At 44.0% G+C, this 17,337-nt stretch overlaps 1 protein-coding gene across 1 annotated transcript in view; it reads right to left on the reverse strand.

The window, feature by feature from the left end:
- STYXL1 (serine/threonine/tyrosine interacting like 1) overlaps positions 1-17,337 on the reverse strand; it is a 68,358-nt gene that overhangs the window by 14,377 nt on the left and 36,644 nt on the right. The window contains exon 7 of the mRNA XM_044004877.1: positions 2,636-2,733. Within this exon, the coding sequence (XP_043860812.1) occupies positions 2,636-2,733 (98 nt within the window). The remainder of the gene's footprint in view (positions 1-2,635; positions 2,734-17,337) is intronic.

Below are 17,337 nucleotides of genomic sequence, written 5' to 3' on the forward strand. Positions count from 1 at the left end.
TTTGACAGATGAGGAAACTGAGGCAAACAGGGTGAAGTGAATTTCCCAGGGTCACACAGCTAGTAAGTGTCTGGGAATGACTTTGAACTCAGGAAGACAAGTCTTCCTGACTCCGGGCCAGGTGCTATCTACTTTCACAACTCTGCCTCATGTCCAATTTACATGCAAGTCAAGATATGTCACATTGGTGCTCTTCAAAAATGAAGGACAGGGAGCAGCTAGGTGGCTCAGTGGATAAAGCACTGGTCTTGGATTCAGGAGGACCTGAGTTCAAATCCAGCCCCAGACACTTGACACTAGCTTGTGACCTTGGGCAAGTCACTTAACCCTCATTGCCCCACACAAATTAAAAATGAAGGCCAAACAACAACAACAACAACAATCTGTAGGAGTGTGTCCAGTAGGGGTTCAGGAGCCATAGTGTTAGGAAAAATATTCCTACAGGGATATTGTTAGAACCCAGTGAATAAGAAGTGGCTATTCCTCTGAGAAATCTAAATGACTGCAGGTTGGTGGAATAACCCAGAGAGGATGCTGCAATGGGTTACCATGGACAAAGAATTGATCCCCCAATGGCCTTGGCTAGATGGGGAATGAGCTTCTTCATATTGAACTGGGATGGTCCTCAGAAAGTCTGCTGCCAGCATTGTACTCAAAGCATTTAAAGCAAGAGAGAACTTCAGCTGAGAAGTCTCCGACACCTCCTGGCACTCAAAGAGAAGGCCTTTGTGGGGTTGCCAGACACACTGTTGTTGTGGTTCAGTCGTGTCTGACTCCTCGTGACCCTGTGGACCATGGCTCACCAGTGCTATCCATGGAGTTTTCTTGGCAAAGACACCGCAGTGGTTTGCCACTTCCTTCTCCAGCAGATTAGGAAAACAGAGGTTAAGTAACTTGCCCAGGGCCACACAGCTACCAAGTGTTAAGGCCAGATTAGAACTCAGGTTTTCTTGACTCCAGGCTCAATGCTTTATCCACCAAGCCACCTGCCAGAACGGGAAGTAAAAGATTGGGGCCAGAAGCTTGGCCATACTGTTGTTCTCTTCAGAGAGAGAGGTTAGGAGTATATTTATCTGCTCCCATAAGTACTGTTAGTCTAAGGGATACAGAGGATGTCAAACTTCTGATTGCTGTTTTTTAATGGGAAAATGAGGACCCAAGCTTTATATCCAAGGTTTGATTCCTTTCTCACCAAATACCAGTTCTGTCACGTAAGGAATTGACTGTGATTTGGGGTTTCCATGACCACATCTCTGTTTCATTATGGTCAGACTAAAAAGATGTCATCTTGAAAAGCCTAAGAGAAGATGGGTGTGTACTTGAAGAGATAACAGAAAAGAACAACTAAGTATCTAAGCCTTCCATAGTAGTTTCCCTGTGCCCACATGGGCCTGGCCAAATTATAACGAGGACAGCCCAGGGGGTATGTTGAACCAATTGGAGACTCAGCATGGCTAAGAACCTTCCCTTCCTGTGGGAGAGGAAAAACAGCGGGGAGAGAGGAGCTGTGTGGTGGAGCTTCGGACTGAACCACCAAACCAGGGAGAGACTGCACAGCTGACTCTCATTGAAACTACGGACCCCAGGTGGTGGTGAGTTTGTGTTGTGGAAAGGAGGTAGGTGAGGTAGGTGAGCTGGAAGCAAGTTTGGGTTTGAGTCAGTCTTTGCTAGAGCCAGGAAGTTTATTCATTTTCTCTTCCCCTATTCCCTTTCTCGTTGTCCCTGGCTTTATTAACTTCACCTTTGTTGTAAATTTTGTTCCCATTAATAAAACCTGGTTTGTTTGTGGAAAAGAGGCTGTTAATCTCCTGTCTTATTGGTCTGGGAGAAATAACTGAAAAAGGCAGTTTGGAAGGAAACTTTGGACCTAGAGGTCTCTCATTATTTTCTGAACCCCAATATTATGGCAAGCTGCCCAATTAACTCTCCCCATATTAAAACTTACAATAATAAACACACATAAGAAGTAGCAAAGAAACCCATTCATCCAAGTCAGTGTCAAAAGAGAAAACAGAGAAAGTATGTATGTGTATGTATATATGTGTGTATACATATATCTACATGTGTGTATACACACATGTATGTGTGTATGTATGTATACATGCATGGTGGGATGTACACCAGACAACACAGAGTGAAAGGCTTCTCCCAGGGGAGGGGGTGGTGGTGAGGTAATTCACTTCAACCAAGGGGAAATTCCCCAAAGTCTCTCCTGTTGCTGGGATGGGACATGATGGACCCTCCCAGCTCCTATCATGGCGGCTTCTTCCCAGTCTTTTTTTTTTTTTTTGCACGGCAATGGGGGTTAAGTGACTTGCCCAGGGTCAAGTGTCAAGTGTTTGAGGTCAGATTTGAACTCAGGTCCTCCTGAATCCAGGGCCAGTGCTTTATCCACTGTGCCACCTAGCTGCCCCATTTCTTCCCAGTCTTATTTTCCCTTCAGCAGCCTCAGGTGGGGTTGACATCATCCATCTTCTCCCTCAAAGATGAAGCCAGTGGAGGCCAAAATGACTACAGAGCCCAAAGCCACTCAAGAGAGTCTAGACACTCCAAAAGAGACCAAAGAGAGTGGAGCTCTTCTCTCTCCCACTCTTGTCAACTTTGTCCTGCCCCTCACACAGGTGCAGGGACTTACCCATGAAGTGAGAGGCATGCCGGAAATGAGAGAAAAGATCTTCTTCTGGGGAGTCGGTCACTCCAATATGAAGCAGTTTCTTCTTATCTCCCTCAAAGCTAAAGAAAAGAAAGACACAGAAAGTTCGTTAGACTGACCTACAGTTGCCATTGACTTCAGATAAACTCAGCCCCATTTCTGAAGGTCTCTATGGGAGAGGCAGCATGGTTTACAGGAAGGACAGCTGGCTTCAGAGGGAGAAAGACTGGGATTCAGACCCCACCTCTCACACACTCTGTCCTGGGTAAGTCCCTTCTGTCGGTCTCCCCGACCCCCAGCAACTCTGTGAGGCTCTGGGGTGCATAGCAAGGGTCAGGCTCCTTGACAGCTTCCTTTTCCAATGAAATCACAGGCCTGGTTCTCTCTCCCACCCCACCCCCCCAGTGTAAAAAGCACCTGGATTGGTTCTCTGGACTCGTAGCTTAGCACAGTGCCGGGTACACAGGAGATACTTCATACACACTGATTGATCGAGCCATTGATGCCAGTTTCTCCTCACCTGCCTGGGGCCCCTTCTCCTTTCCCTCACTGAGATCCCTTGCCGTTATAGGAAGCAGCCCTGGCATGCTTCACCCCAGTCACATCTGGACTCATCTTCCTTCTCCCTGGCTGCCATATCTTCCCCCTCTGCTCCTCCCCAACCAGCTCCTCTTTATGTCTTGTCTTATGTCCTTGAGGATCAACACTGGCTTGCTTGTTTTCATTTGTAACTGCAACACTTAGCCTTGTGCTTGACACACAGCAAGAGCTTAGAAATGCTCAGACTGTCTGTCTGTCTATCTTTTCATCCACCTCTCTATCTCCATCCAGCCTTCTGTCTGTCTATCCATCTATCCAGCTCAAGGGTTCTTTGGTTCTTTGGGCAGTGTCCGGTGAAGCCTCTCAACCCCTTCTAAGACTTGGCTTTTTAAATGTATAAAAGAAAATACCTAACATTACAAAGGAAACCAATTCTGTTGAAACACAGTTATCAAAATATCAAAACACAAACAACCAGAACAAATTCACAGAGTCTCTGAAATCTATTCATGGACTGTGGATGCTAAGGCAAGACCCCCAATCAAAGGTTCAGTGAGAAGACCTTAGAGTCCAGTAGAGGGGAGAGAGGACTGAACACACGTTAAAATAGTAATAGAGTGTGAAGGTGCCTGAGAGAGGTACAACCAATGCAGAATGGGAATTGAAAACAGGGACATTCCCAAGTGTCTCTAAGGAGAGGGTAGCATTTGAGTTGGACTTCAGAGAGTCTGGATTTCTCTTCAGTAATCATTACGTGTATGTGTGGCTCTGGATTGGGTACAGAGAATACAGTGAGATATACAGGGTAATCCAAAAGTCTCCCAGTAGTTTCAGAAGCTTTACAAGTGCACTAACATTTCTGGGACCTTCTGAATCTCCAAGTAACTCTAAGGTTAGAAAGGGATGCCTCGCTGAGAAGAAATGAGACCAAATGGTTTGAGAGGTGGCCCCTTTCTAGCTGAGGGATCAGGAAAAGCTTCCTAGAGCAAGTGAAATATGAGCTGAGCAGTGAAAGTGGAGTACAACATCAGTAGCTTTAGAGGTCAGCACATGCTGGTGGCAGTGGGCAGCATGAGGATGACAACACTCTTTTATAACACTGCAAGGTTTGCAAAGTGCTTTACAACCATCATCTCATTTGATCCAACAACCCTGGGAGGTAGGTGCTATTATTATCCTCATTTTACATGTGAGGAAACTGAGGCAGGCTTACAGGGCTACACAACTAGTAAGTGTCTGAGGCTAGATCTGAACTCAGATCTTTCTGACCAGGTCCAGCCCTCTGTCCACTGTGCTTCCTACCACACACAAAGATAAGAAATGGGAGGGAACAGGATAAAATTGGAGATCAATGAGCTGTACGGGCTGGCTGATAATTGAGGACACACATGATTAAGGCTAGAAAGTCATCACAACCACAGACTCTCAGAATTGGAAGGAACCTTGGTGACCACCGAGGCCAAGACAGAGCTGTTCAGGAATCCCTCTTCACCATCTCCAACAAGGGGTTTATTCAGCCTTCACTTCCTGGGATCTAGAGGAGTCCTTGGCAGCCAATGAGTCCAACCTCTTCACTTTATACATAGATGAAGAAACTCTGGCCCAGGGCAGTGAAGGAGACATCAGAGGTGGTCCTCTGGCTCCACAGCTGATTCTCTTCCCATTGAGCCCTGGTGCCCACTATGTCTCAAATCAGTTCATTCCACTTTGGGACAGAAGTAATCAGTAGAAAGTTTTTCTTTCATTGAACAAAATATGCTTCTCTGTAACGTTCTTTTTCCCAACTTGGGGGGGGAATCAAGCAAAACAGATCAAATCCCTCTTCCTCATCTCAGCCTTTCAGGATTTTTTTTTCTGTTTAGAATTTTATTTTCCAAAATATACATAAAAGCAAATTTTGACATCAATTTTTAAAAACTTTGTGTTTCAACTTCTCTTCCTCCCTCCCTTCCCACCCCCCACCCCAAAGAATTCAAGCAATTCAGTATAAGTTATAAATGAGTAGTCATGGAAAACATCCCCACATTAGCTAGGTTGTGAGAGAAAACAGTTAAAAAACAAAACTTCAGGTTAAGGAATTGTCAAAGAAAAAAGATGTGTTTCAATCTGCTTTCAGATACCATCAAATCTTTCTCCATAGATGGATTGCAATTTTCATAAGTCCTTCAGAGTTAAATTGGATCATTGCCTTGCTGAAAATAATCACGTGCTTCCCGGCAGATCATCTTACACTATTGCTGCTATTTTGTATACAGTACATTTCACTCTGCTTCAGTTCATGTGGGTCTTTCCAGGTTTTTCTGATAGCATCCTGTTCATCATAACTTTTATATAGTACCTTAAACTTGACAAAGAATTTTCTTCACAATAGCCCAGCAAAGTAGGTACCATATATTTTGCCATTATAGTCAATCATCATAACTATTTCCCTCCATCCTATTCCCTTCCCATGATATTTACTATTTTCTATCTACTTTTACCCTATTCTTCCTCAAAAGTGTTTTACTTCTGACTGCCCCCTCCCCTGCTCTGCCCTCCCTTCTTTCACCCTTCCCTCCTTATCCTCTTCCCCTCCTACTTTCCTGTAGGGTTAAATAGATTACTCCTCCCAATTGGGTGTGAATGTTATTCCCTCCTTGAGCCCACTCTGATGAGATTAAGGTCTCTGAGCTAATTCTGTGTTCTAAATTTTTCTTCCTCCCTCCCTCCTCAACCTTCCCTATGAAATCAAGCAATTCAATATGTCATACTTGTGTAGTTATGCAGAACATCTTCACTTTCCTTGAAAGTGTTTTGCTTTTTACTGCTCTCTCCCCCAATCTGCTCTTCCCTCCTCCTCTCCCCACCTCCCCATCCTTATCTCCCTGCCCTCCCACTTTCCCTTAGGGCAAAAATATATTACTATACCCACTTGAGTATGTATGTTATTCCCTCTTTGAGCCAATTCTGATGATAGTAAGGTTCACTCACTCCCCCATTCCTTCCCCCTCTTTCCCTCCCCTCCATAAGCTTTTTAAAAATTTCCTTCATGTGAGTTACCTCTCTCCAGTCCACCTCTCCCCTTCTCTCTCCTCCAGTCTATTCCTCCTACCCCTCGACCCTATTTTAAAGATGTCATCATAGGGGCAGCTAGGTGGTGCAGTCAATAGAGCACTGGCCCTGGATTCAGGAGGACCTGAGTTCAAATCCAGATCAGCCACTTAACACTTACTAGCTGTGTGACCCTGGGCAAGTCACTTAACCCCAATTGCCTCACAAAAACAAAAACAAGAAGATGTTGTCATGGGTTAGCTAGGTGGCACAGTGGACAAAGCACCAGCCCTTGACCCAGGAGGCCCTGAGCCCAAATCCAGCCCTAGACATAAGACACCCCATCCTGATGGCCACACAAAGAACAAGGACAAAAAAAATGAATGTTTTTACAGATATCATCCCTTCATATTCAGTTCAGACCTGTGTCCTCTGTATATTCCTTACAAAGAAAGTTCTTATGAGTTCAAAGTATTATCTTCCCATGTAGGAATGTAAACAGTTTAATCTTTTAATATCCCTCATGGTTTCTTTTTCCTGTTTACCTTTCTATGCTTCTCCAGGGTCTTGTATTTGAAAGTGAAATTTTCTATTCAGTTCAGGTCTTTTCATCACAAATGACTAAAAGTCCTCTTTTTCATTGAAGTCCCATTTTTTCCTCTGAAAGATTATATGCAGTTTTGCTGGGTATGTAATTCTTGGCTGTAGTCCCAACTCCTTTGCCCTAATGTAGATGCTGCTAGATCTTGCTTTATCCTTATTATAGCTCCACAGTATTTGGATTCCTTTTTTCTAGCAGCTTGCAATATTTCCTCCTTGACCTGGGAGCTCTGAAATTTGGCTATAATATTCCTGGAGGTTTTCCTTTTGGGATTTCTTTCAGGTGGATTCTTTCAATGTCTATTTTGCCTTCTGCTTCTAGAATATCAGGGCAATTTTCCCAGATAATCTCTTGGAAGATTCTGTCTAAACTCTTATTTTGGTCATGGTTTTCAGGTAGTCCAATGATTTTCAAATTCTTTCTCCTGGATCTATTTGCCAGGTCAGCTGTTTTTCCAAGGAGATATTTCATATTGCCCTCTATTTTTTTTTATTCATTTGGATTTGCTTTACTGTGTCTTGGTTTCTCATCAAGGCACTAGCTTCCATTTGTTCAATCCTAGTTCTTAGGCAATAACTTTCATCAGACAACTTTTTTTTTTTTTTTTGCCACAGCAATGAGGGTTAAGTGACTTGCCCTGGGTCACACAGCTAGTAAGTGTCAAGTGTCTGAGGCCAGATTTGAACTCAGGTCCTCCTGGATCCAGGGCGGTGCTTTATCCACTGAGCCACCTAGAAGCCCCCTCCAGACAGCTTTTTAATCTCCTTTTCCATTTGGCTTTTAAAGCTGTTGACTTTTTTCTCATGACTCTCCTGCAATGCTCTCATTTCTCTTTTCATTCTTTCCTCCCTCTCTCTACATCTTCCTTCTATCTCTCCTACTTTCTCTTCAAAGTCCCTTTTGAGCGCTTCCATGGCCTGAGACCAATGCATATTTTTCTTGGAAGCTTTGGATGTAGGGGCCCTGAGGTTGCTATCCTCTTCTGAGGGTGCACCTTGATCTTCCTTGTGGCTAAAGAAACTTTCTATTGTTCTCAACTTTGCTTTCTCATCTTGCCATTTTTTTACTTGACTTTTAACTCCCTCTTGCAGTGGGGCCCTACTTCCAAGCTACACTGTCCCAAGCTTCAGAGGGTCCCAGTTGTTTTGGTTTGAGGGAGGGCAGGTTTTTCTCTTGCCTGGCCTGTTCTCTGGTCTGAAGATAACCTCAAGCCAACTTGCTAGTTAACCAGCCAGCAGAATACTGTGGTTATTCTTAGCTTTGATGAGCCTGTGCTCCTCCCCAACCTGCGCCTCCTGATGCTCAGGATTTCTTCCTGGTTCCCTGCTGGGGTGGGATGGCTAAATTCGTCTTTAGGTCCTGAAGATACCCCTGCACTCTCCGAACTGCGGCCCCCCCCCCCATCAGCTGTTCAGACCTCTCACCTGACCCAAGCTTAGTTCCAGAAGATGCTGGGGCTGCAGCTGATTCAGAGGCTTAGGGGTAAGTTTCTCTTTTGCAGTGTATCTGGGGTCTGTGTCAGCGCCTAGTACCTAGGTACCTAGCCACGCAGCAGTCACCTTGTATTTGTACTGGTGCAGCTGACTTTTCTTTTTAACCTGAGTGTATAACTTTATGTGTATCTCTATTAAATGTTGTCTTATTATGTTTGGGTCCCTAGATCTAGCTTGTGAAAGTCTTTTTGGATTCTAGCTCTACCAGGCTAGTAAACCTGTCCAAAAAAGGAAATAGAGTTATTCTGGTTTGACTCGTTCTTGATTAAGCCAGGCTTGGCTCTTCCTTTTCTAAATGTCCACAACTGAAATGTTCATAGTTAATGAGTTGTTCACAAATGACCCCTTTAATAATACATTCTAGAATCTTTCCAGGAACCAAGGTCAAGCCTACCAAACCATGGCTTTCAAACTCTCTCTTTTCCCCTTTTTTTGAACATCAGGATGGTGCTTGCCCATCTTTGGTCTCATGGCCCTGCTGCCATTCCGGTGGCCTCTTACAGATGGCTGGCAGAGGCTCAGCTGTCACGTCTGCCAGGTGTTTCAAGTATGTGCTTCATCCAGGCTCACTGACTAACTCACTGAGGGCCTCTAGGCTTCCTAGCTCCTCATTTGTCTTTGGCCTGAGTTCCCTATAATAACCATTTTTGTTCTGTCCTTTCTGATCTAGTTCAGTGGGTTAGAGCTAGCTGGTGAAGGGCCTTAGGCCTCTTATTCTGTAGTCAGTGTGATGGAGGAGGCTAAAAGGGGTTAACAGACAACCTAAGACCTGAGCTCTAAGACCCAAGCTCTAATCATCAGTAGCTACAAGGGGCTAACAGATAACCTAAGACTTGATCAATAGTAGCTAAAAGGGCTAACAGAGAAACTAAGATTTGAGTTTTTCTATCAACAAACACTATCAGCAGAAGTTTAAGGAGGCAGTAACCAGAGACCATTAACTATTTTCTTTTTTCTTTTTTTTTTTTTTTTTTAGTGAGGCAATTGGGGTTAAGTGACTTGCCCAGGGTCACACAGCTAGTAAGTGTTAAGTGTCTGAGGCTGGATTTGAACTCAGGTACTCCTGACTCCAGAGCCAGTGCTCTATCCACTACGCCACCTAGCTGCCCTGACCATTAACTATTAATAGATGACAGGACACCTAGAAACCAGATCTTAAAGTAAAGAGATATCATAAACAGAAAGACCCTCTGGCTCTGACAAGTTTAAGCATGTCTTTATGAATATGTGCAGAAAAGACCAAATGTGTCCTTAAGTTCACTTTATGACGTTCAAACCCCCAAAACACCTATTACAAGTGGGTAGCCAAAAAACAAGATTTTGAGCAGCAGAATATGTATGCAGAATATGCCCTATATATGAGGGATATCCCTTGAATAGCATTTTGAACTATTAGATTGTAAAGAGAGCATGTAGAGGAAAGGAGAGCACTTAGGAGGGTGCTACAATAGGCCAGGTAGAAAAGGTGATTTAAGTCTAAACTAATCTGGTACCAGTAAAAGTAAACAGGAAGAAACAGGTTGCGGGGGAGGGGTGTCGAATTACAAATGAGTAATGGACAGGACTTGACAGTTACTTGTGTCATAATAGTTGGACAACAGAAGCCAGGAGCAGGAAAAGACAGGATTGGGGATACATGGAGTGTTGGGTAGCAACTGAGCCCTTTTGATAGAATTTAGGGCAGCTAGTTCATAGAGTACAAGGCCTGGAGTCAGGAAGTCCTGAGTTCAAATCCAACTTCAGATACTAGCTGTGTGACTCTGAGCTTTACCCTGTTTGCCTCAGTTTCCTCATCTGTAAAATGATCTGGGGAAGGAAAGGGCAAACCACTTCATTATCTTTGCCAAGAAAACCCCAAATGGGGTCACAAAGAGCCAGACGTGACTGAACAAAGAAATTGCCTTGCTAGTTTTCATTTATCTTTAGAAATGTCTAGTTTCTCTATTTTTCTCCAAATATTTTATCTGAAGAAATACAAGAGACAGAATGGTTCCTTGTCACGGTGACTCAGCTGACCATGAAGGCCAAAGGAATGTCAAACAAAGCAGAAGGGACCAGGACAGAATAACAAAGAGAAGTGACCTAAAAGTACCATAAAACCATGATTAGGTTGACAGGAGCTTGGATTAAGTGTATATGTAGGACTCCACCGAACAGATTACTCTGAGTAAATAATGACAAGACATTTAGATGGATGAGAGGGGTAAGAAGGTGACTCCTGAAAGCATGATGGAGATGGGAGAAGAAAGGAATGTGAGTCCTGTATTCTGAGGAGATGCTGGAAGCTGATTTACATTTTGTACAGCAGACAGCCTTATTTTAGCTTGGCAGCTTAGGGTCACAGATTACAACTAGAAATGATCTTGGGGAAAATCTAATCTAACTCTCTTCTTTTACAGACAAGAAAACCCAGGCCCAGAAAGATCTCCACTTGTCCAAGGTCGCACAAGAAGTGACAGACCTGGGGTTTGAAATCAGGACCCCACATTGTTCAGATGTAACCAAAAAGGTAAACTTTACAAATCAGCTCAAGTATTATCAGAATAAAATGATTCAGTCCAGGCACATAAAGCTAGTGCTATATGGGCATAAGGAAGCTACTCAAACACATTCAGCTTCTCTCTTTCACTCCTAACCATGGAGAGCCACAACGGGGGAAACTCAGGAAGCAACCCACTGAATGTGGGGAGGGAACAGAGGGAGAAGAGTCAAGAATGACTTAGTGAGGGGGCAGCTGGGTGGCTCAGTGGATAAAGCACTGGCCCTGGATTCAGGAGGACCTGAGTTCAAATCCAGCTTCAGACACTTGATACTTACTGGCTGTGTGACTCTGGGCAAGTCACTTAACCCTTATTGCCCCCCCACCCCCCCAAAAAATGACTTGGTGATTTTGATGGGCAGAATGAAAGCGCCATTAAGCGAAACAAGGAAGTTGGGAAGTTATTGGAGAAAGAAAAAAAGAGAGCTGAGACAGAGCCTTGGTGGAGGGCTATACTGAGAGGGTGGGAGGAGGAAGGGGAACTAGAAAAGAGACAGAGAAGCATCAGATAGAGAAGTAGGAGGAAAACCAGCAGAGACCAGTGAAACTGAAGTCAAGGGATGAGAGGGGATGGAAGAGGGAGCAGTCAGGTGTCAGATGTTACCAAGAGGTCAAGGAGGATGAAAGTTTCTGGATTTGGCAATGGGGTCAGGACTGAGAGCAATTTCAATTGGGGAAGATTTTCATGGCAAAGGATGGGTTTGGGAAACGGAGAATAGCCCTTCTTGGACTGAAAGGGGCATGATGTAAAAAAAGGCCAGAAAGGTCAAGTTAGGTGCAGATTGTGGAGGGCTTTGAATGTCAAATTAAGTTGGACTTAAGGTATTGAGAGGTAATGGGTTCCAACTGAGTGTCTTTGGGCAGGAACAAGATGTGATTGTAGTAGACGGGGTCCTGAGCTTGGAGTTAGGAAGAGCTGGATTCAAATCCCGCCTGTGATTCTCACTGGCAGTGTGACCCTGGAGACGTGGCTTAACCTTTCTGAGTTTCAGTTTCCCTATCTGCAAAAAGATGGGGTTGGGCCTGAAGACTGCTGAGGCTTCTAGGGTCTGTGATCAGATACATGTTGTAGCAAGATGAACATGGCAGCAGGGCTGGATGAGAGTCTGTAACAAACGAGAGCCTGAGTTATGGTGGCAGGGACAGCAATGGAGGGGAGTCATTTTCAAAGGGGGGATGGGGTAGAGCTAGACTGACTTAATCAACAAGCATTTAGGTTAATAGTTATGTGCCAGGCATGCTGCCCACGAGAGACAAAAGCACAAGAGTGTAGCGGTGCCTGGCTCGTCAGGAAGGGGTGGCCGCGAGCTCAGAGGACACCATGAACACCTATAGGGAGGCTAGCAGGAGGGACGTCGAGGAAGGAGTGACTCTAAGGGCAGAGGCTGAGCTGGGTCAAATGATGCCGCCTTATTTACAGTGACATGACGGCGCCTGCCCAAAGAGGATCCAATGAGCATTTGCGAGGAGGGCTTCCAGCCCAGGCACTGCCATCATGTGACCAAGGGCCTCTGCTCCTCTCTCCCAGCTTCTGGTGCTTCATCTATGTGATGTTCTTTATAGAACCTCTAACTTTTGACCCATGACTCCACCATTTCTTCCTGGCTCTAAAGTCTATGACTCGAATTCAGTATGGACACAGAGATCACACAAAATCAGCCACTCTCAAGTGCCTCCCATGGGCCTGGCACGGTGCTAGATGCTGGGCTTATGCAGGGGTGCGGCGGATGGAGTGATGGACGAGGGATCAGGAAGAAGACCTGAGCTCAAACCCTGCTTCAGACACTTGGGCAAGTCGCTTTTCCTTGGTGGGCCTGAAAAATGTCAGGGTTGGACAAAGGAGCAGGGTGGTATAGTCCTGGGGAAAGAACACCAGATTTAGAGCCAGGACCTGGGTTCAAGTCCTGGATCTGCTACTGAGGACCGGTGTGATTTTGGACAACTGACATCACCTCCTTGGACCTGTTTCCTCATCTTTAAAATGAAGGGGTTGGACTAGGATGGCCTTAGAGCTCTCTTCTAGCTTTATATGTATGAATTTATGATACACTGGGTTTTATGTGACATTTTGGGTTTGTTCCGTGAGTCCCTTGGGGCTATGCAACAGTAGCAGCGATCTAACTTGGCTCATAGCCTCTGCACTCACGGGACTGCATCACCTCTAACCTAGACTGTCACAGTAATCTCATAGTCTCTCTGCCTCCAGTCTTTCCCCTCCCCAATCTGAACTTTACACAATTACTAAAGTGATTTTCCTACCATTCTGGATAGCTTCTGCCTCCCCCACAGGCAGCAGAAATGATCCAGACCTGCTGAGATTCCAGGGATTTCAAATTTCTATTTATCTCCCAGGCCAAGGAAATACTGCATGTTTTGGGGACATGGGCAAGACTTTAAAAAGCCATGTGAGGAGGGGGAGAGGGAGAAAGAGAAGGAGGAGAGACAGAGAGGGTGAGGCAGAAAGAGACAGAAAGATGGAAGAGGAGGAGGAGGAGGAGGACGATTGGGTTGGTAGCAGCAGCAGAGAGGGCAAAAAGTGGCAGCAGGTGGGTGGCAGGCTGTTGTGGGAACCTGCATTGCTGGGAAAAGTACAAGTGCTGCAGGGAATTTAGAAGAGCTCATTCTTTTTCTCCTCCTCCCTCGCCAGCCAAATGCCCATTTCTGAGCTTGTTAGTTTACTCTGCTATCAGTTGTATTTTCTTTTTTTTTTTCTATTTTCAAATATTTAATCTTTCCAATTATGTGTAAAAACAACTCTAAACATTCATTTTTTAAACTTTTGAGTTCCAAATTCTCTCCCTCCCTCCTTCCACTCTCCCTTAAATGAGAAGGCAATTTGATACAGGTTATACACACACAGTCCTGCAAAACATACTTCCATATTAGTCATGTTGTGAAAGAAAAAGGGCAAAAAAGAAAAAGAAAGTTAGAAAAAAGAGTATGCTTTAATCTGCATTCAGACTCTAACAGTTCTCTCTCTGGAGGTGTATCCACCTTTTTTCATTTTTCATCATGAATCCTTCAGAATTGTCTTAGATCATTGTATTGTTGAGAATAGCTAAGTAATTTATAGTTGATCACTGTACAATATTGCTATTATTGTGTACAATGTTCTCCTGGTTCTGCTTACTTTACTTTGTTCTTGTAAGTTTTTTTTGGGTTTTTCTGAAAGCATTCTGCTCATTATTTCTCATAGCACAACAATATTTCATCACAATCATATACCACAACTTGTTCAGCCATTCCCCATAACTTCCAATTCTTTGCCAAAAAAAAAGTTGCTATAAATATTTTTGTACATATAGGTCTTTTCCCCTTTTTTTTTTATTTTTGGGGATATAGAACTGGTATTGCTGGGTCAAAGGGTATCTACAGTTTGATTGCTCCTTGGGCATAGTTCCAAATTGTTCTCCAGAATGGTTGGATCAGTTCACAACTCCACCAACAGTGATCCAGTGTTCCAGTTTTCCCACATCCCCTCCAATATTTATAATTTTCATTTTCTGTATGTTAAACAATCTGGTAGGTATGAGGTAGTACATCAGAATTACTTTAATTTGCATTTCTCCAATCAATAGTGATTTAGATAATTTTTAAAAGAGGATTTTTATATAAAAATGCCTGTTTATATTCTTAGACTATTTATCAATTGTGGAATGACTTGTATTCTTATAAATTTGACTCAGTTATATATATATATACACATATATATATATAAAAAATATATATATATGAGAAATGAAACCTTTATCAGAGAAACTTGCTGTAAAAAATTTCTTCCCAGTTTTCTGCTTTCCTTATAATTTTGGCTGCATTGGTTTTGTTTGTACAAACCTTTTTAAAAAGTTTAACGTGATCAAAATTATCCATTTTATATCCTGCAATACTCTCTTGTTTTGGTAATAAATTCTTCCCATATCCATAAATATGACAAGTAAACCACTCCATTCTTCCCTAATTTGATTATGGTATCACTTTTTACACCTAAATCATGAACCCATTTTAATCTTATCTCGGTATACAGTATGAGATATTGGTTTATATCTAATTTCTGCCAAACTACTTTCCAGTTTTCCTGGCATGTTTTGTCACATAGTGAGTTCTTGTTCCAAAAGCTTGGATCTTTGTATTTATCAAATACAAGCTTACTGTGGTCATTTACTACTGTGCATTATGTACCTAATCTATTCCACTGATCCACCAATCTATTTCTTAGCTGTTACCAGATTGATTTGATTATTGCTACTTTGTGATTCCCCCCATCCACCCCTGCAATCATTTGTATTTTTCAAAAACTAAGCTTGTTTTACTTCCTTTAAACATCTGTGGTTGGACCAGACCTGTATTTCCTTGTGTCCCTCTGTTTGGGGCACAAGAGGATGATGAGATGGCTCTGTGGTTTTAGTCACACAGGAGAGTGATGGGAAGCTATTTCCCTGGCTAAGGGCTGACCATCCTAATCTGTTTGTTCCTCTTTAAAGAATTACACCCTCTTGCACACAAAAGCAGTCAGAATAAGATAGTTTATTTGGGGGCTGAGGAAGGGAAGGGAAACCAAGAGAAATCCTTGGACTTCTCATGGGGAGAGAGGCATGGCACAAAGCACATGGCTCTGAGATACCAATCTCCTCGAGCAGGAGACTGGCAGGTACTTTTATAGAGGACTGGTGGGGGGGGGTGTGACCATTTGACTGTGGAAGGCTCCGTTAGTGAGGGAGGACCATCCCCCATGGGTGATAGCTGGGGGCATTGGGTGAGGGGTGGCTGTCTCTCAAGCCATCTCCCTCCCCAGGACATAAAGGAAGCAGCCACAGCTAATCTTATCACCCAGGGTAGAGGGGGCCTAGAATGAAGGGTGGGGAACTGGTCCCCCTTATCTCTCTGGGCGCATCTGTCCTCTGGTTTAGTTTCTCAAGGAGAAGATTCCTTGATGTGCCCAGGGCCCACAACATGTTACAGAATCTCTAAGTGGGCAGTGGGGTGGTGGCCTATTTCATGGATCATTTATCAAGTCTTTTGGGTCCCTTGATAAGCTCCCCAAAGCAGGGCTTTCCCTTTAGACCCTGTGGCAAGCCCTTGAAGTGGTTTAGGGATGGCAAGTAGGACAAATAGGCCACCAGTGACTTCATTCTCCCTTCTAACCTGACCTCCTAAACCTTGCTATAGTAGAGCGACCCCTAGTGTTACACCACCTCACTCTCTTACTCAATGACTCCTCCCACCACTGTGTCCAAGCAAACTCCTCTGCTTGGCATGACTCAGAGACCTTCAAACATGGCTCCTGCAGACTTGGTGCTACCAGCTCTCTTTCAAGCACTCGATGGTCCAATTCCTTAAATACATCACATTCCATCTCCAGGCTACTTACCTTTGCCCAGGTTCTCCCTTTTCATCTCTGCCCTCTTAGAACCAACCCCTGATCTCCTCTAAAGGTCAGCTCAGATGCTCCTCCAACAGGAGACTTCTCCAGATCCTTGCAGCTGCTATTGATTTCCCACCCATTGCCTTTTATTTACTTGAATATACAAATCTATTTTATATCTACTTGTTATCTACTTGTATCTATAGAAATACTTTTATATCTGCTTCTATGTGTACATGGGCAGCTAGGTGGCACAGCAGATAGAGTGCCAGGCCTAGAGTCAGGAAGAATCATCTACTTGAGTTAAAATCCAGCCTCAGACACCTACTAGCTGTGTGACCCTAGGCAAGTCATTTGCCTCAGTTTCCTCATCTGTAAAATGAGCTCTCCAGCTCTCCGCACCAGTATCTCTGCCAAGAAAACCCCAAATGGGGTCACAAAGAATCAGACATGACTGAAAAACAACAACAGATGTGTTTACATGTTTCTTCTCATAGAACGAAAGCTCCTTGAGGGCAGGAACTGTGTATTTTGCCTCTGTGTCCCCAGGCTGAGTATTATTATTATTATTATTATTATTATTATTATTATTATTATTATTATTATTATTACATGTGACACATAGTAGGGTCTTCATAAATGCTTGTTGCTTGAGTGTCTTCCAGCTGAAGAAAGGTGATGTGGCCCCATATCGATTATTTATCAAGCAAATATAACCTCTGAGTTGGCCCCCAGTGCCAGCTCTTCTGGAGTCACGGCTCACTAGCCATTGCTGCTGCCCTGATGTACCCACGGTACAACCTTCCAAAAGGCTGCAGTCCCCACCTTGGCCACTAGAGGGTAGTAAGTCTGTAAGCATTCAGCAGATTCCCGGGACTGTGGGACTTAAACTAGGGGGTGATATTAAAACACTGGAAATCTACAGATCTTGCCTCCGCCCTGAATCTGGAATCTCTCTCCGCCCAGTGACAGGGCCCTTGGAATCCCAGCAGAAATCCCACATGCTACAAGAAGCCCTTCCCAGTCCCTCCTCCCCTTCCCTTAGTCCCTACTTAGCTGGCATAGCACGTGTATGTGCGATGTTATTTACATGTTTTCTGCTCCCATTAACGTGTGAGC

This window comes from Dromiciops gliroides, chromosome 4, assembly GCF_019393635.1.
Source record: "Dromiciops gliroides isolate mDroGli1 chromosome 4, mDroGli1.pri, whole genome shotgun sequence".
NCBI lineage: Eukaryota > Metazoa > Chordata > Mammalia > Microbiotheria > Microbiotheriidae > Dromiciops > Dromiciops gliroides.